We start from the raw sequence: 25,897 nt of genomic DNA, 5'->3' as shown, positions 1-25,897 counted from the left end.
TTCTGGGGATATTTTTGTAAGCAGTATTTCTTGTTCCATTATTGCATTATTAGGTTTTTCATAACCTCGTCCACTGCTATGGATGGCAATTGTGTTTTTTGATTTTGTTTGCATGCTTCTTCATTGAAATATGGTTATGTGCTTGTGGTGTGACTCCATTCACTTCCACAGATATTTAAGAAGTTATTTTTGTTGACATTCCGTTTATTGAGATGCCTTTTTTGTAATTTGTTAGTGGTTTAATTCTGTTTAACACTAAAATAAATAATTTTCTTTTGAAAAGGATTGCACTGTCCATCAAAGCTTCTAAGATTTATTTTCTACGGTAGTTTTTAAGGGTTGTGTATGATTTCTCTCCTGTTTTTATAAGATTCTGAAGGACTCTGTGGCAGAACATTTTTGCTAATACACTTTTTTTGGTATGGTTACTTCCTACTATTTCAAGATTTATAGGAGCAGTTTTAGCAGTAGTGGTAGCTGCATTTCTGTTAATCGTTTTCTTTTACATTTTGATAGAGGAGGCAAAGTTTCTGTACTGGAAGATTGTTTAGTTTTGCTAACTGACTGTATTAGCTGTTTTGTTTGAACTTTTTGTACAAATTCTGCTAGAGATGGATGCTTATTTTGGACATTTTTATTTTTATTTGCTCTATTTCTGCGTTGCTTTCTACGGACTTGCTTTCTGGTAGGCATTCTTTGGGGTCTGTTGAAACAAAAAAATACAAGGTATGGGTTGGGCTGTTGTGCAATGATTGTGTTCTGTATGCATGAGTGTCTGAGTATGATGGTAAAGATGTATCTGGTGGTATGTGATTGTGCATTGGGCACCTGCAATTAGTTGGGAAGGCTATTCCTCTATTTGTGTGTTACTATACTGCGGTTCAGATGACAGTAGAAAGTGAGCTAGTGGTGAGGATAAGCAAATGGTATAAAATTAAAACAATTCTTTGTTTTGTATTACAAATATTCTAGGGGTTGAGTTATGTTATTTGTGCTCCGAAAAACAGGGATTTGTGTGCCATACTGTGTGCTAATCCCTGTTTAATAAATGGTGATTTGTGGGAAGAATGCTGCACAAATCTTCGTTTTTTTGGTGCACAAATTACATGAATCACCCGCACAGTGTGTTTGAGTAACACATTTTAACAACAAGAGAATACATATAACAATTAACATTATAACAGTAACAGTGGAAGCAATTTAAAATTGAGAATCAGACCAAGAAAACAGTAAGTAGAGCAATTAAACTGAAGAGGAGAAGGAGAGTAGTGCAGTATAAGTGAGAGAGAGGGAGGGGTGGGGAAGAGGAGGAGGAGGGAAACGGATGGGGTTAAGGGTGAGAATGGGGGGAGGAGGAAGGGGAGGGAGATGATTAAGGAGATAAGGCAAGGGGGAGGGGGCAAGAAGGTGGGAGGGGTTTCATGGTGGGGAATGGAGAAGGAGAGATTTGAGGAAAGTGCAGAATGAGGAAAAGGTAGACATAGAGCGGAGTGAGAGAGGTAAGGCGTTCCAGTGCAGGGGGGCGCTGAGAAGGAAGGAGCAGAAACGGGATGTGGCACAAGGGGAAGGAGGAACAGTGAGAAGAAAGTGGTCAGCAGAGTGAAGGGAGTGGGAGGGAGTGTAGAAAGAGAGGAGAGAGGAGAGATACATGGGAGCAAGATTGTGCAGAGATTTAAAGACTGGGCAGAGAAACTAAGGTAGTTTTGTGCTTACTCTTTTTTTGTGGAATGAGCAGGTTTCTTTGTAGTTGGTGTTTGTAGTTTAGGTCTTGCTGTTTTCCAGGAGAGTGGTCTTCACTACAATTGTAAAATAAAGTAATTTTGTGTGTTTATAGCAGTGATGTTAATTGAGAGGTTCATTTTTATGTCTTTGTAGTAGTATTCTTGTTTGATTTCTGATCATAGTGTATGCATGCAGTTTCATTTGACTATGTGCAGCCTTTATATTTTATTTATTTTATGTTATTTTATTTATTTATTTGCATTTATAAAGCGCACAGAAACTGCCCTGAGGCATTGTGGCGCTGTTACAGCGAGCTTGAACTTGATACAGGTAAGATTTAAACTTAGTCAGTTGCAGTGGTAAGGCTGAATACAAAACTCATAGTGTAGCATTGAGAATGACAAGTAGCAGAGGACAGTGCAGGTTAAATATTATGCTTTGCTATGGTTGCAGTGCAATAGCATAATTATACATGCAGGTAATAGAACATTATCGGAAAAAGGAATGTTTTTAGGTTTTTAGGTTGTTGCATGTTAGTTCAACATGCTTTGTAAATGAGTAGAATATTAAGTGCATGAAATTAACTTGGTTTTTTAAAGCTGTGTTATAGAATGTTAGGAGAAAGAAGAAATAATGTTATATTTATTTTGCAATTTTTATTAGGTATATGGCAGAAACTGCATAGAAAAGCATGGAATATATGTATTTGTGAAGCTGTGGGTAATAAAGTAGAAGAATGTGTTTTACAGGTAGTGGTGTTATTGCAGCTGGGAGCATTCCAATGAAAGTGTCTATGTGTGTGAGTGTATGAAGATGCATGACGTTTTACTGGCTGTGTATCATTTTATGATCCACTACTAAGTGTTTTTCCAAAATTGTATTGTTATTTATTCTATCTTCTAATATTCTAATGTTTTAGATAGGTGTGTGTGTAAAAGAAAAATTAGATAGCAGACAGGTTTGGAAGTGACAGTTGATTATAGCAGATGGAAAAATTGACAATGAGTTCATTTTATAGTTTATACAGGTTAAGTTGCAGTTACTCTGTTTATATGCATTTTTAAGAGTTGTACATGTACTGTGCAGATAATATGCATACCTGTAGATTGTATTCATGCATGTGGATATGCATGCAGCTGCAAGTAGAAATCTTGGAGACTTGTAGAGTATTTTTTGTAGTAGGTGCTTTCCAATGATATGAGACGTGTAATCAGAGTGATCAACAGTACATTTGAAGTGCTGAACTCTGATGATGGAGTTAGATGTAGAGGTCTTGGATGTGATTGGTGGATGGTTGTGTGACTCCTTAGCTGTATCCAATGAGGGAATGGCACAGAAAGTGATGTGGAAAGGCTAGAAGGGCTGCCTAAATGTTACGCGGTCCGTGGACACCGCGGCTGTCCGTGGACAGGGCGTGCCACATCCAGGGTTTTCCAGCAATTGCAGCATGGAAAGGGGACTGTAGGGATCAGCCAATCAGATGTTGAGGTTGTGGATTTGTGTTGAAAGAGACTGAGTGTAGTGAAGATGGCAGAGGTGGAGAAAGTCAGGGTGTTGGTGCTTGGAGATATGTTTGTGCATGGTTTACAGCAGTATGCTCTGTGCAGGCATGTGGCAAATAATTTGGATGTTAAAGGAGTGGAGGTGGTGTGAAGCACTGTGCCTGACTGCAATGTATAGGGAGTTGAACAAGTTTGTAAAGATATGAGCAGGATGAACAGTCCCCATGTGGTAGTTTTGCATTACAGAGTTTTCCATTTGGGCTATGTCAGTGCCCCTACTTTGTTGGAAGATTTGGAACACTTGGTTCATGCAGTAATGCACATCCTTCCAAATTGCAAAGTAATATTTTCTGGATAAGTACCTAGGGCAATATGGGACCATTGTTCTGTTTTTTGTCCTCAGCAAAACATTGCTAGGTGTGCAATCAACCAAGGTATGTGTGTTTTTATGTTTAGAGCTGGTATGTTCTTCTGTAATAATGAGAACATTGATTCCAGTAATGCTGTTAATTTTGAAGAAGATGGTATTTCCTTATCTTTTTTGGGAAATGCAATTCTGTTTTGGAATGTAAGGGTTGCTTTGGAGAAGGTTATGTGAATATTTTAGGAGTAAAGCAAGAAAAAAAATACAAAATAACAGGTGTTTGTCAAGCATCTGCAAAAAAACAAAAAAAACAGCTCTTTTCAGAGCCAACCTCAAAGGGGAAATGGGGAACACTATTTAAATTTACATTCAGCATGCTCAGATTTTTGATATGTCCATGGACATGGCAGGGATTTTGGGGTGGAAAGGCATGCAAATGAGAATGAGCAGAGCAACTGATTGGTCAGTAAAGTTTAGTGGGTGTGTTGTGTAAGGAGAGAGTTTGTCAGAAAGTCTTTTTCCTGAGAGAAGAACAGTTAGCTATGGATGTGTGTTTCAGAAAACAGATTGTCTGGATTTTGGGAGACTCATGGATACATTGGTTGGAGGTGCATGCAGAACGCTATGGAGTAGCTGCAGATCTTGGATTCCCTCATGCAAAGTGCACTGGCATGGATTGCGTGGAATGAAGTGGCTGGACTTGGTACCTCTCTGTGCTAGTTTGGAGACAGAGCTTCATCCAGACATAATTATAATTCATTGTGGAGGGAACAGTTTAGTACGTGTGTCAGGAAGATCTTTGCAATTTGCGATGAAAGAAGGACTTGGGAAGGTCATGGACATGTTTCCAAATTCCCAAGTAATATTTTCTCATATTGCGCAGAGACAAATGTGGCTGCGTTCTTCTTCATTTGGTCCACAAATGGAGAAAGCGAGGTGGGATGTTAATAAGGCTGTTTGTGCCTTTCTAAGAGATGTTGGCATGTCCTCTTTCCACAAGGAAAATGTTTCGTAGCACATACATTTTTCTCAGAGATGGAGTTCATTTTATTATGCTGGTAATCAGATTTTTCTGAGAAATGTACAAAATGCATTGCGACCTTTTGTGGAATTACAGCCATCCATTTTGCAGTAGGTGTTGACTATTTTGTTTTTGAAACACAAAAAAACACCACCAAAAGGCTCTTTTCAGAGCCAGCACTTCCTCCCAGAGAAAAGTGCATTGTTTTTGATAGGGCAGCACCCCAAAATTTTAGATGTCCGTGGACTGTCCACGGACTTCTACAAAATGCACAGGGCCCTGCTACATTTATTTACCACTTCTATTTTTAGACTGTGAAAGGCTGCTCTGAAAAGAGCCTTTTTTTGGATATTATTTTTGTTGTTTTATATTTTTTGGGTTTTTTACAACAAGACACACTAGGAGGGAAGGGGAAAGGAGGGTAAGGGGGGACACCAACCATGGGGATAAGAAAGGGCAGGTGGAGAGAAGATGTAGGGTGGGTCTTATTTAGGTAGTGGGAAGGTCTTCTCGTGCTCTGAGACCGTAGTCTCGAAAGCACTTCAAAGTCTCTCCCCCCTGCAAAGTAGTGCATCGCAATACATACACAAAGCTGTGACCCTCGAAAGGTAAGTGTCATCAGCATTGTGAATGGCCTGTGAGGCAGGTGGAGGGATGCACTCTCCCACAGGAGTGTCTCTTGTGGTGACAGGAGCGGAAACAGAGGATGTACTAGAGGAACTCAACCTACTACGTTCCTCACAAGGTACAACCTTGCGAACGGCCCTACCGTGGAACGACCTTAGGTGTCGCTGCATAGTTGTCGTACCAAAGCTGTACGAACCAGGCCTCCCACGACTCAGCACCATTTTGCACTGATTGCAGGTGACCTTGTTCGCATGCGCCTTGAGTACGTTACCATGAATGGTAAATAACCACCACACCCAAGACTCACGGCGAGTGCTGGTAGTAGGGACTTCCACTACCTCATCCTCGTCATTCTCTTCATCATCCTCCTCATTCTCATGCCTGTTCCCCCCTTCAGGCCCTTGGGGAGGTTGTGGTGGCGCAGGGGGTGGGGCTGGTGCTGAGACAGATGTAGCACCAGCTGGAGCAGCAAGCATTGATGCCATCAGGTCTGATGGAAAGCAGCAGCAAGAGCAGCAAAATTCCGGCCAAAGTAGACAATGCTTTGTCAAATAGCCAAAAACACAATGAGGATGGGTTATGGCCTTTTATAGGGGTGTGTGTGTGCACTTCGCGGACACCCGCACTGTCCGCGGACAGATTGAACACCCAAAAAAAGGCTCAAAAAGTATGTAGAAAGTCAGGGTCATTGTCTGGGACATGTGCTATGGTGAATTTTTACTATAAAATACTGTGGCTTGCCTGAAAAGGTACTTTTAAAATGTTTGGGGACCCAGACAGTGTCCGCAATTCAGGACACACCCTCAGCGTGGGTGCGGTTACATGATGGCGTCGCGAACATGTCCGCGAAGGGACCGGGTGTCAGCAGGACACAAAATGCACGGGAACGGTCGTGTGCATGCGCGCAGGTGTTCTACGGACAGTGTTCGGGTCCTGAAACTAATTAGTGCGACACAAGTGAGATGAACAGTTACAGACAGGAGTGATGTTCGTAGAACTTATGGGTGTGGTGCGCATGTGCTTAGATGTTCTTCAGACAGTTCGGACAGGTATAGTGTCCTCAGGACACCCCCAGTGTCTTTAATTACTGACATCCCCGTGCACCGCGTGTGTTCTTAGAACAGTTTCAACTTGACTGCGCAGAACACGGACAGGTATAGTGTCCTTAATACACCCTCATTTTGTTTATTTACGGAAATCTCGGACACTGCGTGTGTTCTTAGAACAGTTTCAACTTGACTGCAGACATTACGGACAGGTATAGTGTCCTTAGGACATCCCCATTTTGTTTATTTACGGACATCCCCGGACACTGCGTGTGTTCTTAGAACAGTTTCACCTTGCCTACGAACAGCACGGACAGGCATAGTGTCCTTAGGACACCCCATTTTGTTTATTTATGGAAATCCTGGACACCCGCGCTGTCCGCAGACACCCCAACTGCCTTTAAAAAAAAAAAAGAAAGGACTGAATTAAAACACACATAATATTTTTTTTATTATATATGGATGTACAATTTATGAAAGAGAAGGGGAAGCAGAAACTGACACAAACACGGGAATTGGGGGTTTCAAGAGGATGGATAGGAGGAGATGAAGGGATGGAAGTCTCATCAAAACGTTTTTCTTCGTGGAGAGGGTTTGAGGATAATTGACTGGGATATGGAGAGGGGGGGACAGGTACATGTGGGACAATGGTATTTATTTTTTCTTTTATGTGGTCTTCCACAAACATTTTCAAACGGTTGAAATTTGCCATGAGCATGTCCATCTTTTCTTCCATGCGCTGGAGAGTCTTTTCCAAAGTATCTTTTGATGTCCTATTTTCAATGTTTGTATGGTCTGTTAAAAAAAAATAATATATATATATATATATAGATATATATATTTTTTTTTATGTACATAAAGTAATGCTTATTAATTTGGTTATATAGAGAAGTGTCTACCATTAGTATCACTATCTTCAGACATTTCCTCATGTGGGAAATTCTCCTCAAGCCATTCTAAAGTACTGGACATTTCTGTGAAAGAAATATATATATATATTACTTTTATTTTATCTAATACAGAAATATTAGAAATATATAAGAAAAATGAAGTTTACTTACTAGCTTCTGGTAAATTGTATTCTTACTGGTCTGTAGATCTGCTGTTGTTCTTAGTTCTGCAGTTTTTGTGAGGTAATTATGTCAGAAGCATATCTTTCTTGTTTTGGTATATTCCATTTTAGTACATATGGTACTTAAATGGATGGTTGATGTGTTAGATATAAAGGTTCCACTTCTTATTTATTACTACATATAATGTGTTTGTGTGCTGGTTTTTGAACATGTGCAGTGTTCATATGGCATGATATAACAATTTAAGATACCCCCTGAGTTTTTGGGTAGTGTTGCTGTTGTCCGCATCCGTCCGTGGACATACGCACAGTCCGCGGACATCAAAATCACTAGCTGGGGGTTCAGTATGTTCTATGTTACATGTATATGAAGTCAGGGACTTTATGGTTAAGTTGCGCTACTAAAAACATATGAAATTCAGTAAAAAAACTTTGTTAAAGTTTGTGATGTCATCTTTGATGTCCTGGGTGTTAGTCTTAGCAGTGCACAGTGGTGGCGCGAGTTATGGTTGCTTAGATTACCATAACTAGCAAATTTCAAGGGGTTTTCGGTTTTACTTGTAACCATAACGTCCCTTTAACAAAGTTTATTTACTGAATTTCATAGGTTTTTAGTAGCGCAACTTAACCATAACGTCCCTTTAACAACGTTTTTTTACTGAATATTTATATATATATATATATATATATATATATATATATATATATATATATATATATATATATATATATATATATATATATATATATATATATATAGTGTTTGGGAGTAGGTGATTTGGGTCTGGGTGTCAGTATGAGGTGATGGGGTGGTTAGATGGGGTGTGGGTGGGGACGCCCATAACCACAAAACCAAGTGTCCAAAACGACCGGGGAAAATAAACTATTAATGTGCAAATGAGGAAAGATACCTCGTTAAAAACACATACAAGGTACAAATGTCTCTAAACACATAAGAAGAGGACAAGGCACCCCAATATTATAAGAGATGCTTGAAGAAGCAAACTCTGGTTCGGATGAAGTTCAGCGCAAGAAGATCCCTGAATTTGATTTTGACCACGATTGAACATGGCCTTTGTTCAATTGAGTGGCCAATTTGGAATCTGTCAGCTCTCTGATTGGCCCTTCAAGCCTATGCCATTATAAGCCTACAGATTTGTTTATCATCATTTCCCTTTGAAGCAGTGAGTTTATCATTGCTATTGAGAAATCAAAAGCCTGCAGACAGAACCAACAACCGCTGCTGCAGCAGATCCCTGAATTTTAACTACCTTTGTTATTGCCTTTTTTGGATTCAAATACCACCGTCTTTGGCCTTTCCAGCTATTACCTTCCATTAAATCCTTGTGGAGAGACACTACAGCAGTTGGCAGCCACAGCAAAAAGATACACAGACCAGGAGGCAAGGTTCTATTCAGCTTTGTTAAAGCCTGGAAGGTCCTAGAGCAATCCATTATAGCCAGTTACCCCTTCATGCATCTTACCATTCCTGCAGAACTACCAGGTGAGTTTCATTTCCTAAATCTGTGCATTCAATGTTTTAATGCCCACTAAAGAATATACCAGTTGCTCTTTGTAAATGTCACTGTTTGGTCAAATAGTATCTGTGATTTGTTTTACTTTGCACTGTTTGGTCACCAATGACTGTGTGATGTTTTTAAATTGCACTGTTTGACCATCTAGTACCCTGTAATTTGTTAAACTGTTCTATTTGCTCATAGAGTTTCCTGTGATTGTTCTAAATTGCACTGCTTGATCACCTAGACCCTGTTTCTTCCCTATAGCCTTCCCATCATTCCTTCTCTGCAGTGCTCCTGCCACGCCTACTCCTCCGCTGACTGCCATTTCCTTCTCTCTGTCGCTCTCTGTCTCTCTGTTAGGTAAGAATTGATGTAGTAACAGTGTGAGACTACACAACACTGATCTGCTTGGTATTAGGTAACCCAACCTTTGGTATAGGTCTGTACTAACTACACAAGTTGGGAGTGTGACTGAGCAGCCATCTCAAGAGGGGTAAATGTGAGCTGTAGAGCTGTAGCAATGAAATATGCAAATATAAGTAACCAAGTAACACTTGCACTCAAGGATTCAGTTATAAATAGATATTTATTTTTTTAACATCCTTTTTTAAATAAGTGTTCTTTAAAAAAGGCAAGATCTGTAACACTGTAAATATACTTTTAAATACTTGTCTGAATCAAACAGGTTAGTGGATATTCTTTGGATATGCTTCTTACACAATTCCTACAGCCTGAGGTGACTCCATTCACAAGGACAGTAATGGCATTCATGTATCACTAGTTATACTTTGCAGATTCTGAGATTGCAGAAGGGAAAGGTTTAAGGAAGGAAAGGGTTAAATCGGTTCTTAGTATATGTGAGGACAACTAAATCTTCCAATGAAATCTAGGCAAGCCTTTCCCAGCAGTAACAGTCTAAAACAAGTTACCACCTAGGAGGGACAAACAATATCGAAGTAAATTGGATAGAAGAGTCTGCAGGGAGCCTGGACAGCCAAAGTGATTTGGAACACAGTCTTTGGAGCTGAGGCACATCTTCGATAAAAAGTATTGCACAAAGTTAGAGAGTTTGTAGAAAATCACTTGTAGGGTCACAAGCTGTTAAGCCTGTGAAAAGTAGAGTCAGAATCAACTCTGAGGGTAAGCCACTGCAAGTTTCAACTGAGAAAAACACAGCTCAAAGACACTGGCGTAAGTACCCCAAGTTTAAACAGTCCCTCTGGTTTGAAGAAGAGTGGTCCAGCTGGATTCTGTCCTGTTGCAGTGAGGCAGACCCTGGGTTCCTAATCCTCAGCTGTGGGGACAAGAGAGAGGACGTCTGGAGGGCTCCTGCTGCAGCAATTTGGGGGTCGTCGGCAGCTACAGCTCATTTCGGTTCAGCTGCACTTCACTGTTTCAGCGCTTGGTAAATTGCACCGTCGCGGATCTCGGATACTGGGTGGGCTTCCTTCGTTCCTTGGATTCTCCTTGGATCCTGCACTCTGGTGACGGGACTCGAGTTCTGGTTGTCCTGCTTCTGGAGGGTCCTTAGGAGACTCCTGGATCTTGGGCCGGATTTCAGATGTTGCCCTCGACTACAGATTTCTCGACCCCTGGCACTTGGTTCCTGCAGTAGCAAAGAAATATAGCCAGTCAGGGAAGATGGTCCAGAGGAGTTCGTCTCAGGGTTAGTTGGCCCCACTAACCCAAGGGCAGAAGTCGTCCCTTCTGGAGCTTCTCTGTCTAATTTAAAAAGGAGTTTCAGCAAAGCAGCAGGGCTTCACTGTGTGATTGAAAGGCCCAGGAGGATGCAGCAAACTTCGTTCACGGTTTCTTCGTCAGGTGTTTCTCCCAGTGTTCGACTCTGACTCTAGCCCCAAAACCCTTGCCTTTTAAGCAGGATTCTCCCATTCATGCACAGCCTAGGCTGTCAATCACACAGCAGCGTGGGTGTCCTGAAAGGACAGTCAGCCAGCCAATCGGGACTGGTTGCATTCAGGCATTCCTAGAGACAAAGGACATGGGAGTTTCGGGATCCCAGACACACTGGAACCAGAGGCAGGCTTCAGGGCTGAAGCCTTCCAAAGGCAAAGCAAACAAAGGGCTAAAACCTGGTTCAACGCACAGAGTAAAACCCAAGAAAGTCCTCACAAACAGAAAATGGCGAAAAAAACATAAGACCAGGGCCATTTTGACAAAATGGTCACCTATGGGTGCTATTCTGAGGGTTCAGCCTGCGGTCAAAAAGCACAATGGTAGGAATATTAAACCACTGCCACCAGTGATTTAAAGTAGTGAGGGCAACACAGAAATGTTACATGAAAATGTAGCATAAGGGGCTACTAGGTAACCCCCCAGCACTCCACATAAAATGGGGTGTGCTGGACGTCATAAAGAGAAAAGGTAGGAAAAGTCAATTTCACTTTACTATTCTTGGGAGCAGTAGTTCACACAAGAAAAGGTATTTAAACCTTATGAGAAAGCTAAAGGATTTCTCTGTGACACTGCACTGAAGGTGCTGTGTGTCGCCATACAAATAGTAGATGCCTATGGAGTTTGTCAGACTCCAAAAACGGAGGAAACACATAATCCAAATCAGGTCAAAACACAATGGAGAGTGAGAAAAAAGGTCTCACTCACTCCAGGGTTAAAATTAAAAGTCCTAAAGTCCAGCAAAAGAGCTCAGCGTCTCTAAGGTTTAAGGGAATTGAAATAGAAATGAGAATTCTCCCTAATGCTTTCTCTTTCCATCTCTCTCATGACATTTGCCCAGCTCCACTGTCTTCTCTCAACTCAGACTTCTCATCTTCCCCAATCTCCCCATCTCGATTCTTCACTCTCCTCCAAAATTCCTCTCAGGATGCTCTTTTCTCTCCCATACCACCATCTCTGACCTCATCATCCCTCCCCAGTTGCTTTCATCTACTCCAACAGGTAACTCCTCTATCTCTGCTCCCCTGTTGACCGTACCCTGGGTCTGTCGAATGCAAAGCCCCTCTGCAAAAACACTTTCTCACAATTAATTTTGATTGTCATCACCACATTTCTCAGTGATGGCTAGCACCAAAACCTACATTTCTGCCTATGACACCATTACACTAGCAGCTTTTCACACAAATGTGTCTTTCGCTCACTCCCCTAATCTCTACAAAAAAGGTGGTGCTGTTGGCCTCATTATCAGCAAGGACACACCATTAGAAACCATCCACTTTCTGATTTCTGAATTCCCTACATCCTCCTAGGAGCATATTTATTTCTCACTCATCGCTGCAGCTCCAATTGTTATGCTCCTTATCTGCTGCCCACTGGGCTTCAACCTGTTCTTCTCTAAACCTTGAACTCTTACTCAAAACACTCCCAGCTGGGGCATGACTGGCAGCCACACAGAGTGGATGCAAAACCTGAGAGCACTTGCCCGTCAGCATATTCAGCATCTGACCCTGAGGCAATATGACCAACCTGGATCCTGAAAGCTTTTGGGGAGATCCTCCTGGCTTCTGGTGCTCTCACTTGGAGCCCAACTCTGTACCCGTTGGGTGCTGGAAAGCCTTTGGAGTGGCTCAAAGTGTGGATGCAAGTGGAGGCAAGATTGTGCCAGCTGTCTCACCGAAGTGCGGTCGGCCAGAAGAATACAGGGATGGCCTGATATGGCCCTGGGCTGTTGCCTGAGGACAGGGAATTTAAGGGATCTACTCAACTCTCCCTTCCCAGGGGCATCGCTGGGCAGCTGACAAGGAGGAGCATGGGCTGCCATAGCGCTTTGGTTGCAGAAGGAATCCCGGATTTCTAAACTCCAGATAGTTAGGGGTTTTCTTTATGATAAGTGGGAGATTATTCCTCAGAACTACTGCAGCAATAGAGCAATAGAGAAGGCCTGGCTGCCAACCCGGTCTCTGTTGTGCTTTTGAACAACAAGTTGTTCAGAAGTGGCTGAGCGAAGGTGACCAGTAGGGTGATAACGCATAAACTTGACTTGAAGGTATTCTGCTCCCTGACCATGAACAGCATTTAAGGTCTTAAATTCAACCCGTTGAGCCACAGGGAGCCAGTACAGGTTCCGTAACAAAGGGGAGCTGTAAGCTCCAAACGGAGAACCTGTGGCTACCCTTGCAGCAAAATTCTGCAGCTGCTGCAGCCATTTAATCAGGCCCTTGGGTTGGGCCAGATACAAGGAGTTACAATAGTCTATTCGTGATAGAACCATAGCAGCAACCATAGGAGGGTGCAATGGGGCCGGGATCAGGGGTAATACTCTTCTCAGTATTTTCAGCTGAAAATGACCAGACTGATAGACCGCAGAGACCTGTTGGTGCATAGGCAAGGATGCAGATAGGACCACACCCACGTTTTTCAATTTCTTACCGGAGTCGGTAGGGGTTCCAAGGAGGAGGGCCAAAAGGAGGACACACAGAGTGTAGGATCAGGGGGATAGCCCACCACCATCACCTCAGTCTTGTCCCCGTTCAGTTTTAGCCCGTTGTGGTTCATCCACTCTCCAACAGCAGTTAGGCACCCCCGCAAGCATGAGGACACCTCAGTCTGATCAAGGTCTAATCTGATCAGTATTTGGGTGTCATCGGCATAGGAGTAACACCTGATGCCCAAGGAGCGGATGAGACAAACAAGGGCCCAAATGTAGATGTTAAGCAATATAGGCAACAAAGAGGAGCTTTGGGGCACCCCACAACTGAGGTGACAAAGAGCAGAAAGAAAAGGTGGCAACGAGAGGGTCTGAATACGATCCGCAAGGAATAAACTGAACCAAGCTAGTACCTGTCCAGATATACCAAACTGGGCAAGCTGAGATAGCAGGATGGAGTGGTCGACAGTGTTGAAGGCCGCTGATAGGTCTAACAAAATCAGGGCACCCACTACACCTGCATCCACCACAATGCTCTTCTTATTTCAAGAACTGGGGTGGCTACTTGAGGGTTTATTGTCCAATAGGAAGTCTGTAAATACCCCTTCAGTAATGGGGCTAAAAAACAGGTTTTTACACCCTCATCCGAATTAGCAAGCCTTTTGAAATGTATAAAGAAGGCTCCCAGATCCTCGCCCTCTTAATATGGTTGCAATACCCCATGGGGTCTAAATGATGTTGGGGTCCTGTTCTTATTTGATCTAACCCCTCCTGGAAGCGTTGATCAACCTGTAGCTGATGGTCTATAAAACGAGCCAAAGGTGCTCATTTTTGAATCTACCTGTTCTTTCCACTTGCCTGACTACTCAATACTCTCTAACTCACCTTCAATTTCCCTTTCACTTTCCAAATCCTCTGGCAACTGAGAATTTAGGAGAGTGGGTTTGAACAATTGGTCCTTTTTTAAAACTTGGTTTTATACCCAACAAGCTTAGAGGGGGTAATCTGTTGATGGGTGTGGCCATATATTTCACAAGAAGTTGGAGAAGAAATAAAAAAAAATTTCTGTGGTGGGTATTTTCTTTTTCAGGAAACTACCATCCCATCACTGACATCGTATATGGTGGGTCAGAATATGGACACAGACTCTGATTTGCCGTCTCAGTATTGATTTATTAAATAGAAAGTGCAAAACGACAAACTTTCCCTCTACTAAGGGTGTTCCCTACCTAACCAAACTAACCAGGGTGCTTGTAAGTCTTCAGTGATAGTCCAAAACAAGATCAGTCCACTGTTCAAAACCTACCCTACTCTTACCCTACCACTATTAGAATAACACGAAGCACAGAAGAATAACTCCCTTGTCCTGTAAGCTGTTTCAGTATCGGATCTTTAATTAGTTCTTGTCGCTACTTTTATCAAGTTCCAGATTTCTGACATTTAATCTTTACAGGTTTCAATTATCCTTTCTTTTTTACTACTCCTTCTCTCCTTTTTAACTTCTTCTTGCATGTTTCCCTTAATTCTTTATGATTTCCTCTCCATTCAGTCTTAAAGGTGTATTAGTATTGAAGGTTGTGAGAAACCAAAGGGTGTCTCACCCACTAGCCCCTGGGGATCTCACCTTTGGATCCAGACCCTCGGGGTAGTTCAGTGTGGGAGGATCACCTGGGTGAGGGGTCTTCAGTTAGTGGGGGAGAGACAGCCCATGGTGAGACACTGTATCCCCCCTTTCGTTCATCTACCCCATCCTATTTTGTAGGATTTTCTGAAGTCCCAACTCACCGCCCCCACCCCTGTTTTTACACACACACTGGGTTGAGGAACAGGGTGCCTGAGAGTAACCAGACTAACTCTCTCACATCGTCCCGTTAATCAGGTCAGGCAAATTCAGGCACTTTTCATTAAGTGCATACACCTGATACCAGTTAGCTCTCCTCATACGAAAAAAGGCGACACCTAAAAACACCCTCTAAGCAAGGCAGAACACGAGTATGAGCAGAACTTTTGGGATGAAGGCACAGCTACGGGAGCAGAGCAATGGACCAAGGGACGAGAGCAGTCGGTAGAAAACCCCAAGGGTTCCGTACTGGAGGTGGTTGCCTCTGACAGACTGCGAAAGACACCGGTAGAAGACCAGATACTACAAGTGAAGATTGCAATGTGTTTCAAGGACACCACCGGCCCTCCCGGGTGAAAGGCTGAGTTGGGGACATGAGGCCAAGCAAAACAAGAAAGAAGCGCACACAACCGGCGAGTTGGCAAGCGACCTGAGAGGCTGCATGCATGTGGATGAAACATGAAGAAAGGCATACCTGGCAATGAACTTTGAAGTAAAAGGCAGCTATGAGATCAGCGATACTAAGTAATGCAGTGGTCCGGCGAAAGGAAGTAGCCCATTCGAAAGTCTCAGTAAAAGGTACATTGTTTGACGTTATAAAGCAAACAAACAGTAAAAGTGAATTAAGCGAGATTCAATGTTAACCTTGAGTCGAAGTGGTCCTACGGTGGTCTGTAAAGAGAGCCACACACATTCGAAAGTCTTTGACTTCTGAAAGGGGTCTGAGCCCGATTGAGGGAGACCCGAAGTACAATAATCTTGGGGAAGGGAGCCCCCCAGCAAGTTTGTGTTGAACTATGGCATGAGGGGTCTGAGCCCGGCAAAGGGAGACCTACGTGAACTGTGTAAGGTAAGGCCTGAGCCCGGCGGAGGAGGACCTACGTGAACTGTCTGCTTTTAAGTCTGAGCCAGGTAGAGGGGGACCTTTGTGATCTTTACGTTGGAATACAATTTTGAAAGTCAAGAAAAAGACTTTAATGTGGAAGTACATGTGGGCCTCAATCCATGGTTTGAAATGACTAAGAGTGTCAGAAACTGAGCCAGAGTGTGTCATCCTGCCTACAAGGACAGCCTTACTCAGTGAGGTTTCCTGAGGAGGAGAGCTGGTTCAACAACCTTTAGTCTTTTGAACACTGATTTTTCCTTTGCATATGTTTCTCCCTTTTACACTTTTTGTACAAGTGGAGGCATAAGGTTTTGTTAGTAGAGGCCATTTGGTTTTGACGGACTCCACTATGACTGTTTTGTTTGTTGTTTGATGGTCGAGACCCCTCCCATCTAAGTTATAGGGCAAAATAGGAGTTTCTCTGACCCCAACATTTTCAATAAAGGTTTTACAAATCATATCCACTGTATCAGTGTCATACTTGTGATACCATGCATTCCCTACATATGTATCAGGAGTGGGATGTGACTCAATTGAGACAAATTGGGGACCCTAACATTCAAGAAACATAGTCACAGAGCCTGCAACCCCTCTACTGCCACAAAAGAATCCAAGGGATTTGATATCTGTAGCAGCAGAGAAGCCACTATCCCCCCAGGGAATAGGGGGATGATTCCCACTGACTTATTTATTCTTGATACTCTGTCTTTACTGGGACGAGCATGAGTGTTCCAGTAATGATTCTCATACTCTTCATCTAACATTAATACTTTACCTTGACAGGGACGAGTATGAGTGTTCCAGTAATGATTCTTAATCTCCTGCTTTTCCATTTACCTTGAACTCTTCAGTGATAACGTTAAAGGGTGGTAGAACAGTCTGGGACCCTCTGGATCACTTGTCAAACTGTTTGGTCTCTCTGTAGTTTCCCATACGGGTCCTCTCTCGTTTCTTCCTTCGGTTTGCTCTGTTCTTTCTCAGTGAAGCTAGTGTCAGCGTAGTTTATGTACCGACTAGTCCACCATAGCTTGTTTGTGGTCACGCCACCACTTGTTCCTTGTTCAAGGTAGGGATGTCAAGTGTCCCTCTCAGTGGTTCTCTTCCCTTCTCTTCCCTTCTCTTCTCTTCTCTACTCTTCTCTTCTCTTCGATGCCAGGCATCCACAGCTGTATCTGGGCTTCCAACTCGCATTGGACACTGCACGTCCAACCTTCATTCTCCTTCGTACCGTCTCGAGCTAGTTTAAAACTCTTGGGAGATCTCTCTCTCTCTAGGTCTGTGCCTCCTCTCATTACTACACTACCGTGGGACTTCCCAAGTGCAGCGCTGAAATCCTTCCATTGTGTTTGATTTCTGATCATTATTCTTCCACTAGTTTTCTTCGTCCTAGTATGACTCAAGTTTTCCTTCGCAGGACCCATTACAGTATTTGGATGACAATAACAAATCCTGAATGGTTTTTGTTGTCTTTCTTCAGTGGATGTCTTTGAAGATAGGTTAGGGATATTTGGCTCAGAGAGTTCCCCATAAGAACGGGAGTCCGTGTCCCCAAGGGGGAGTCTCTCCCAGTGACACCCTGCTTGCGTCTACCCCTAGAGAGGGTATTGGCTAGCGGGCTCACCTCCCTAGCATCACAGGGAAAGACTCACCCTGGGGAGAAGTGACAGAATCCCGTGATTTGTCAAACGTCTCATGTACAAAGTCTATGCATTTAGTAGGATTGCTCAAGTGAGCACTGCCATAAGCACATGGAAGACTTTAATGAACATTTCTTTATCATGTGATGAATACAAGGATGTCATCACTTCTTTCTTCTTTGGGAGAACTCCCCCTACGTGGCTAGGGGATGGCGGCCACTACTTGACCCTTGCCATGGGGGCTGCTATATGAGGGAAGACCGCCTGTGGGGGGGGGGGTAGCTCTGAGGGAAACCCGATGACATTGAAGGAGGAAATTACATTTCCTCCTTTTTCCTTTAAAGGTACTTCCCCAGTTCCCCATGCCTTAATTCAGGCTGGTACCCTAATTTCTCTTCTCAGTGTAAGGATGGTGTGTCTGAATATGCGTGCCACTGGAACATGTGAGAGGCTGGGGGTGATGAGGATTACTCCCCAGGTAGTCTGATGTTCATCTCTATTGAGTTATCAAAAGCCTAACTTGCCATCTAAAACGATTGGAAATTCTTGTTCCCACTCTGTATATAAGTTGCCAAACCTCCTTTCTAAAATCACTAGAAACATTACTTCAACCCATGCACTTAAACCATCCAACTAATCCTTAAAAAACGTATTAAAGGTGTCTCCTCAAACATTGCCGGGAAAAGAACACATGTTGACTTTCATTTTTCTAATGTTGAAAACACTGCCACGAGAAAGATGAGTGGAGTAATGAAGAACAACAAAGGCAAGGAGCACACACTGCACTCTAGTTGTTGCGAGCACCTGACTACAGGTGGGACATTTAAACAGAGAGTTCAACTGAGTATGGAGTCCTGCAGGTGATGACTATCTACTCTGTGCTGACCGAGGGAGTGCCAGCCAGACACCAGGTCCATGGAGCCAACCGGCCCAGGAGATGTACATGGGGAGAATGACTGCCCAGCCAAGCAAGCTGCGGAAATGTAGGAGTGAAGAGGACGGCACCCTGAGGTGCAGCTGTACCGGAGAGCAGCCTCTACGCTGCTGGAGTCCAGGAAGCTGCACAGCAGGCCGGCAAGACACAGAACAAGACAGATGCTGAAAGGAAATTATAGTAAATGCAATGAATAAATGGAACAAAATGTGCCTCATAGTATAAAGAAACTGAGCCATATGATATCAAGAGACTGTCAAAGTTGCAAGTGTGTACATTTATTCAAACAATGGTGCCGAAGGGAAACCAAAGAAAATATGCTGAATGAGACAGAAAGAAAGTGCCAAATAACATAAATAAATCAAACAGTGTCATAAAGAGACTGTCAAGTTTGCAAGTGTGCACAGTGTGAGTATAGAAAGCCTTGGCAGGAGAGTATACCAGGTAGCCCTAAATTATAGAAATATGCATCTGAAAGAAAGTCCTGGCAGGAGAATACACCAGGCATTTCAAGACACAAGTATATAAGAATAAATGTAAAGCCCTGGAAGGAGAGTATTCCAGGCATTACAAATCACAAGTGTTTGAGAATATGAAAACAGGTGTATGAGAACAAATGGTTTGCATACAAATAAAGCCTTGGCAGGAAAATATACTGGGTATACGCAAGCAAGAGGTGTTTAAGTAAAAGGCAAACCCTGGCAAGAGGACTTTCCAGGCAAGGTCACGTTGGACAATGTTATAAGAGAGAATCTTAACAAAAATATAGCAAGAAACAACCAAGAAGTGTGAATAAAACATATCACAGAGTAAGGGGGACGCCTGGCAAAAGAGTGCACAAGGCAGTACTTTAGTGATGTAAAGGAACTCAAAGAACTGCTATTAAGTGAATAGAAATCCAGTGAAAGTGAATTACCCTCTTGAGCTGTGAGCTAAACTTATTTTGAACTTATCTGTTGGAGTTAAGCTTTTCTTCTTTTGAACATTGGGTCAGATACATTTCTCTTTTATTTTAGAGTAGATTTTAGAATGTGAGGGTCAGAACTTTTGACACAGGGCCTGTTTGGATATTCTGACAAAGGACCGACTGATTACTTTTGTTTTGGTAGGGAAAATAAATACCAGGGACAAAGAGGCATTTTCCAAACCCATTTTGTTTAAATAGTTTATAGCCAGACACATGAATCCACTGTGTCCAAGTTCCATTCCTGGCCCTTCACAATCATTAAACAAAGATAGTCACAGGAAAGTAATACATTTGTCAATCATGAAAACGCTTTAGGTTGTTCATTTCTTACCTGTACATAATGCGTTCTCAAACATCAACGTCAACACTGAAAAATATATAGAGATTATCATTGTAACACTGTTTCATAATCTCCAATAGCATATGCTAATTGACAACCAACACATTTGATTAGTTATAGCTTTTAATGATATAAATTGATTGCTATTGTTTTTTTGACATCATGTTTAAGATCTGAAGAAACATTAGGAGTATGGGTATGTTAGTCATTTTTGTCATGAAGGGGGATGTGAGTAACAGCATCTGGAAAGCCACATAAAATGACATCGTGCCTCATTACAAGACTACAGGTAACCTCGCTTTACTGTTACCGGCTCCTGATATCCCAGTGTTACCAGGATATTATGGGCACCGGCAACAGCAGTCAGCTCCCATTCCATGGAGTCCCAGAGGACTACATGGAATACGACCCACTGAAGTAATTTGTCTTCGAGCAGGGGCCTGAACTATCAGCAGGTCAGGCCTGCTGGTTGTGCACCACCCCTAACGGCAGACTCGGAGTAACCCAGCCCAGAAAGAATGACGGAGCTGGTACTACAGGCAATTTTACCAGCATTTTTTCTGGATTGGATTACTCGTAATGAGGTCCATTGTCTTACAAAGGCACCTGATAAACATAAAACATATGTTGTGTCAATTAATTATATTTGAAATTGTATTTATAATTAGTTCCATTTTTGCAAAATACTTTCTTGTGGCATAATTTATTTATTTTCATTTGTATTAATTAAAAAGCTACAAATCCGCAGTGTAGCCAGGGCAGTCCCAAAAGCGAGCTACTTACATTAGAATGATGTGCTATCCACAATGAAAGAGCTGATGCTAGGAGTACAACTAAACGTATACTGTGGGCACACACAGATGGGCAGAGAAACCGAGAGAAGTAGCAGCCACTGATGAGTGTGAGCACAATGACGGCAGGGCAGGAGGGTGCCAAGGGGGGGGCAAGACTATTCAGGTTCTGGTGGATAAGCCAAGCCTGTTTCCTAGCGGCGTGACGCCCAATTTCGATTCGCTTTCCCCAGTCCCTGCAGCTGCCAACAACACATGCTGGCTCTGTGTACACTCTTGTGCTGGCAAGGCATGCCTTGCATCCGCTGCCCCAGGGAAGTGAAAAGAGTTAAATTACATGGTAGGCGGTAAACCATGGCGCTATCAGCGCCATGGTTCATGCCGGTAATTTACCGGTACCGCCTTGGAGGAAAGGGGAATTACCGCCCTATTCCAAGGTTGGCTGGGCGGTAATTCCTCCTTCCTCCATTGCCCTTCCCCATTCCCATTTCTGCCCCATAGGGCATAATGGGAATGGGGAAGGCGCTAATTACGGTACCGCAAATTGCGGTACCGTAATTAGCACCCTGGTCCCTTTGCGGGTTGGATTTTTAACGCCTGCAAAAAGCAGGCGTTAAATTCCCCAACTCGCAAAGGGACCTCGTAGTAAGGCGGTAAGGATTTACCGGTAAAATACCGGTACCGGTAAACCCTTACCGCCTACCGTGTAATGAGGCCCTTAGTGTCTGGCATGCACTGGTGTCCATCGAGTTCACGTAGTGTCGGGAAAATTAATGTTACTATGATGTCAGTCTCAAACTGTTAATGACAAAGTAACCTGTCCAATAAAGAAAAGAGCAGGCGAGGAAGAGACTTATTCCCTTCAGAGCTCCAACCCATTTTCTCAGTCATTGATAGCAGGAGTGATGGACACCTTAAGGAAGATCATGGATGATGGTTGTGTCTTTGTACTTATTTTAGTATATGCAGTATTCCACACAGGTGATCATCCCACTCAACATGGGTGTCTATCTCACTTTGTTCTCTTTGGTCATGGACCAAGAACTGCGTTAGATCAATTCCTTTATACCTGGAAGGGCAGGGAAAGTTGTGATCTCATTGTTTGAATCAGAAGCCACATCTACATCGGCGTGGTGCCCCTGGGCTCAGTACTGAGACTGCTCTTATTAGATCAGTATGCAAGGGCCTTGGATAACCTCTTTTAAATGTATTTCGATGACACCCAAAAAAAGACATACCTTTGTTGTGGACATGAGGAACCCAGTTATTGGATGATAAGCAAACGTTGGAAGTTAAGTTCAGCAAACATGGAGGGGATGACCTTTGGTCCCGTTTCTGCGAGAACTTCACCCACCCTTCAGTCTACCAACACTATTTCTATGGCGCATTAGATAGTGAGTCTGGCCAGCAGTACTGGATGAGTGTCATACTTTAGACTTTCAGGTTCACCGCTTTGGAGTGAAATGTAGAAGCAGAACTCTCCAGGAAACCACCGCTGAGTGTGGCAATTCTATCATGCGTTTTTCTATTGATACCTTTAGCTCGTTGACTTTGCTTCTCGCATAGAGTCAATATTTTGGGCACTTTCAATGCTAATTGATGAAACTACTGTAATGCAACATATCTGGTTCTTCCCAAGATTACTATCAATCGGTTGTAGAATGTTCAAAATGCAGCTTCTGAAACTCTCCTGGAGTGTACAGTTCCTATACTGTTGGCCTTGTGCAATTTTACAGATACAGGGTCATTTTCAACGTAAGATGTAAAAGCAAGGTGTTAGCCATTTACGTCTTGTACACTCCAGGGCATTTTCATACCCTTCCAAAACATAGAAGGGGCACACAGCAGAGTTTGCATCTCTGATTTATTCCCCCCCTCCCCCCCTCTCTTGCAGGGGCACTCAGTTTTACGCCTACATGAGATTTGTATGCAGGTGTAAAACACATGGATAGCTGTGGAATGCACCTTCTATTTACATGTTTAAAATTGGATTCAGGGGACAAGTACATGCAAGCGGTAGTGGTCCCCTGCACACAATTAGAATATACCATAAAGTGATCTCCAAATAATCATATTCAAGGCCCTGCTCATTGTTCACTATGTGAGACACCTGCAGGGACTCCCTCTATTTGGAAACATGTTCAGCAGAACATACTTCCCAGAACTCAAAGATCACCCAATAGGGGCTGCTCTTCAACCCAAAAACAAGATTAGCTAGATGGAGTAGCAGAGATGTCTCTATCAGGTCTACAACCATTTGGAATATTACCCAGGATGACCTCAGAAAACCTTCTGTTAAAATGTACATTAACTAAATATCTGTTCCCTATACAGTCAAACATTGCATCATTTTACTTCCTGTGTTAGAGCAAGATATGAGTTGAAAACTGGCCTACATATAACATGGTACTGCAATTTGTGTGACAAGGCCCACTGTTTCTCCCTTGGAATGGGCAGGATGGTGGTCATAGGTGTTGCATGCCACCCCGAGCTGGTGGATGCTGACCCAGAGGAGGTAAACAAGGGATTGCCAGAACACAATTCATTCCATCTGAGGGTGAGCTAGGAACTTTTCACATGAGTTTACCAAGGAATCCCATGGCTTCTAAATGACGAGACATTTCAAAGATTCAGGTTTCACTCAGCATTCCGAAGGCAATTTTGATGCATTGGTTTCTCTGGGGGTGCAGCATGAGAAATCTGAAGACACAAATGCTGTTTTAATTTCTTTGGCAGTGGCATTGCAGAGAACACGACATTCATACCAGTGTACTCCGCAAGACCAACACTGATACTGTAACAACACAGACAATTAAAGAAATCATGCCCAGCCCCTTCCAAGGGCTCACAAAGATTAATTTTATCCCTCCAATTGTCTGTTACAACAAACACCACATTTCTCCAACAACAAAAGTTTGCAAGAGCTGGTTGGCTTTACTGGGAACTTGCTGCCTCATGTTGAACATACTGACAAACCAGAGGCTGCTGAAAAGAAAAGGGCAAATGCACCAACTCTTCCAATCTCAGAGAGGGGCTGCTCTCACATGGTCACCCACCGTCTGAAATACAAAATGGTGGCTTGCCTTGAAATACCCATATACCCGAACACTCACAGACCACTTAACCCCAAGCACATAAGCCAATCAAGAACAATGTACACCCACACCACAGCCCTAGAATCCACCTTAGGGGAGTGGTTATCGATATAAATGCAGTCCGTGGCAATCTCCAGGGGTGGGGTGTTCCGATAGGAGAGTTTGGAGGAGAGTGGCAAGCTATAGGAATGTTGAGAAGGCAGGAGTTTGGAAGAGGAGCCTGGAGCCTGGCAGAAGGAGGTTGTGCTTTTAGGAAGAGGGGAAGCACCTAAGGGAAAGTTGCTTGTTTGTTGGCCAGAGAGGCAAAAAGGCCTGCCAGGGGCCTCTGTCCTAGAAGCCCTTGGTGGGGGTCAGTCTTTGCTGCTAAAGAGATATTGCAGCAATCTGAACTGGTTGGAAGAAGCTCTACAGATATGCCCGATGCTGGAGCACCCACCAAAGGAGGATACAGGAGCAACTAGGCCCAATGAAGCAGGAAAGGAATACCTGGACACCTGTTATTTATAACACAAATAGCAAATGTCTTCAGTGGATGTAGTCCGAGATTTGGATGGAAGCCAAATAGAGGCATGTGTAAGAGACATGTCTTATCATTATTGGCTATTGATTTTATTACTCCACTTGCTTCACCTATTACTAAAAGGACATTTTAACCTTCTGCCATTCCCCCCTTTCTGTCTGACCTACAGTTCTCACTCTCCTCCTTCATAGCCAATGCCTTTTCCACCAAAACTGCCTTCTCTAGTTTCCAATCTCTACTATATGTCTCATTCTCCTCTCACTTCCCACTGCTTACCCCATTCCCATGCTCTCTCCGCACAGACATGCATCGGCTGCTGTGCAAATGGAGCGCACCCACTCGCATGAACACCTTCGACTCTACTTTTCTGCCCTGAACACACTCAAGTCCACTCCTGATAGAGCGAAAAGGGAATTCTACCTAACCTTCATTGACTCTCACTCCAACCATCCTCGCTGGCTACAGGGCAACCTAAACTCAGTCCTCACTCCTTCTAAGTCTATGACTATCAACTCCACTCTCAAAGCTAACAAACTAGCTGAATACTTCACTGCAAAAAGTTCCAACATTAGAGACTCTCTCCTGACCTTACTCATGCTCTCTCCTCCTATGTTGTACACTCTACCTATTCTACCATCATCCTCTGCCTCTATCTCCCACTTTAGTCACAATATTACTGGCAAAGTGCTATCTCTACTGATGGAGGCTAACCCCTCTTGTGCCCCATCAGAACCTCTTGCCCCTCAGCTAGTCAAACATATTGCCTCTTTAGTGGCCTCTCACCTAGCTGTACTCTTCAACCTGTCCTTGGAATCCATTTGCTTTCCATTCGGTTTCAAAACAGCCACGGTCATCCCTCTTCTAAAAAAGCAAGAAACTGACCCGAACCTACCAGCTAAATTTTGCCTTGTGTCTCTCTTTCGGCTCTACTCTAAAGTGCTCGAAAGGGTTGTGTTTACTAATTTCTTAGACATCCATAACCTTTGAGATCCCCTACAAGCTGGTCTCCACTCCTGTCACTCCAAAGAAACTGCACGCATTAATGTGTCCCACTTCATTGCCTCTGCTAAGCACTCACACGTATCCTCTATCCTAATTCTCCTTGACCTGCCTGCTGCCTTTGACACTGTTGATCACTCTGATCTCCTTAAAACTCTCTTTCTTCTTGGGATTTGTGATCAAGCCCTTGCCTGGATTGAATCCTACCTTGCACCTCACCAATTATCTGCTTCCTGGAGCAATAACACCTCTCAACTCACTACTGTAACTGTTGGTGTTCCACAAGGCTCCTCCTTACACCTATGCTCTGGGGCACTAATCTCCTCCTTTGGGTTCTCATGCCAGCTCTTCACGGATGAAACCCAAATCTTCTTCTCTTTTCCTCAACTCTCCTCTGATCTCTCTATCAAAATGTCCAACTGTCTCTCTGCCATTAAATATTTTATGGCTTTACACTCTCTGATGTTAAACTCTACCAAAACAGAGGTGCTCTTCTTTGCTGCCAAAAGCTCACTCTCCTCTCTTTCTCTGTCTATTGAATGCCCACCTGACACTCTCCCCTACTCTTCTTCAGCTATAAACCTTGGCATCATATCTGATCCTTCTCACAACTTCTCTACTTTTATCTCCAAAAATGGAACAGCAGCTCATCCTCCTAAATATTAGGAAAAGCAG

General features: G+C 43.2%; 1 protein-coding gene across 2 annotated transcripts in view; it reads right to left on the bottom strand.

Annotated features, from left to right (window-relative positions):
• Positions 1-25,897, bottom strand: part of LOC138452014 (zonadhesin-like) — a 165,287-nt gene that overhangs the window by 98,578 nt on the left and 40,812 nt on the right. For both annotated transcript variants that reach the window (XM_069604946.1, XM_069604945.1), the window contains one exon: positions 19,809-19,844. In XM_069604946.1, the coding sequence (XP_069461047.1) occupies positions 19,809-19,844 (36 nt within the window). The remainder of the gene's footprint in view (positions 1-19,808; positions 19,845-25,897) is intronic.

This window comes from Ambystoma mexicanum, chromosome 1p (assembly GCF_040938575.1).
Source record: "Ambystoma mexicanum isolate Mex_15411 chromosome 1p, UKY_AmexF1_1, whole genome shotgun sequence".
Taxonomy (NCBI): domain Eukaryota; kingdom Metazoa; phylum Chordata; class Amphibia; order Caudata; family Ambystomatidae; genus Ambystoma; species Ambystoma mexicanum.
Note: the sequence above shows the minus strand (reverse complement) of the source record. Positions and strands in the feature narration are given on the sequence as shown.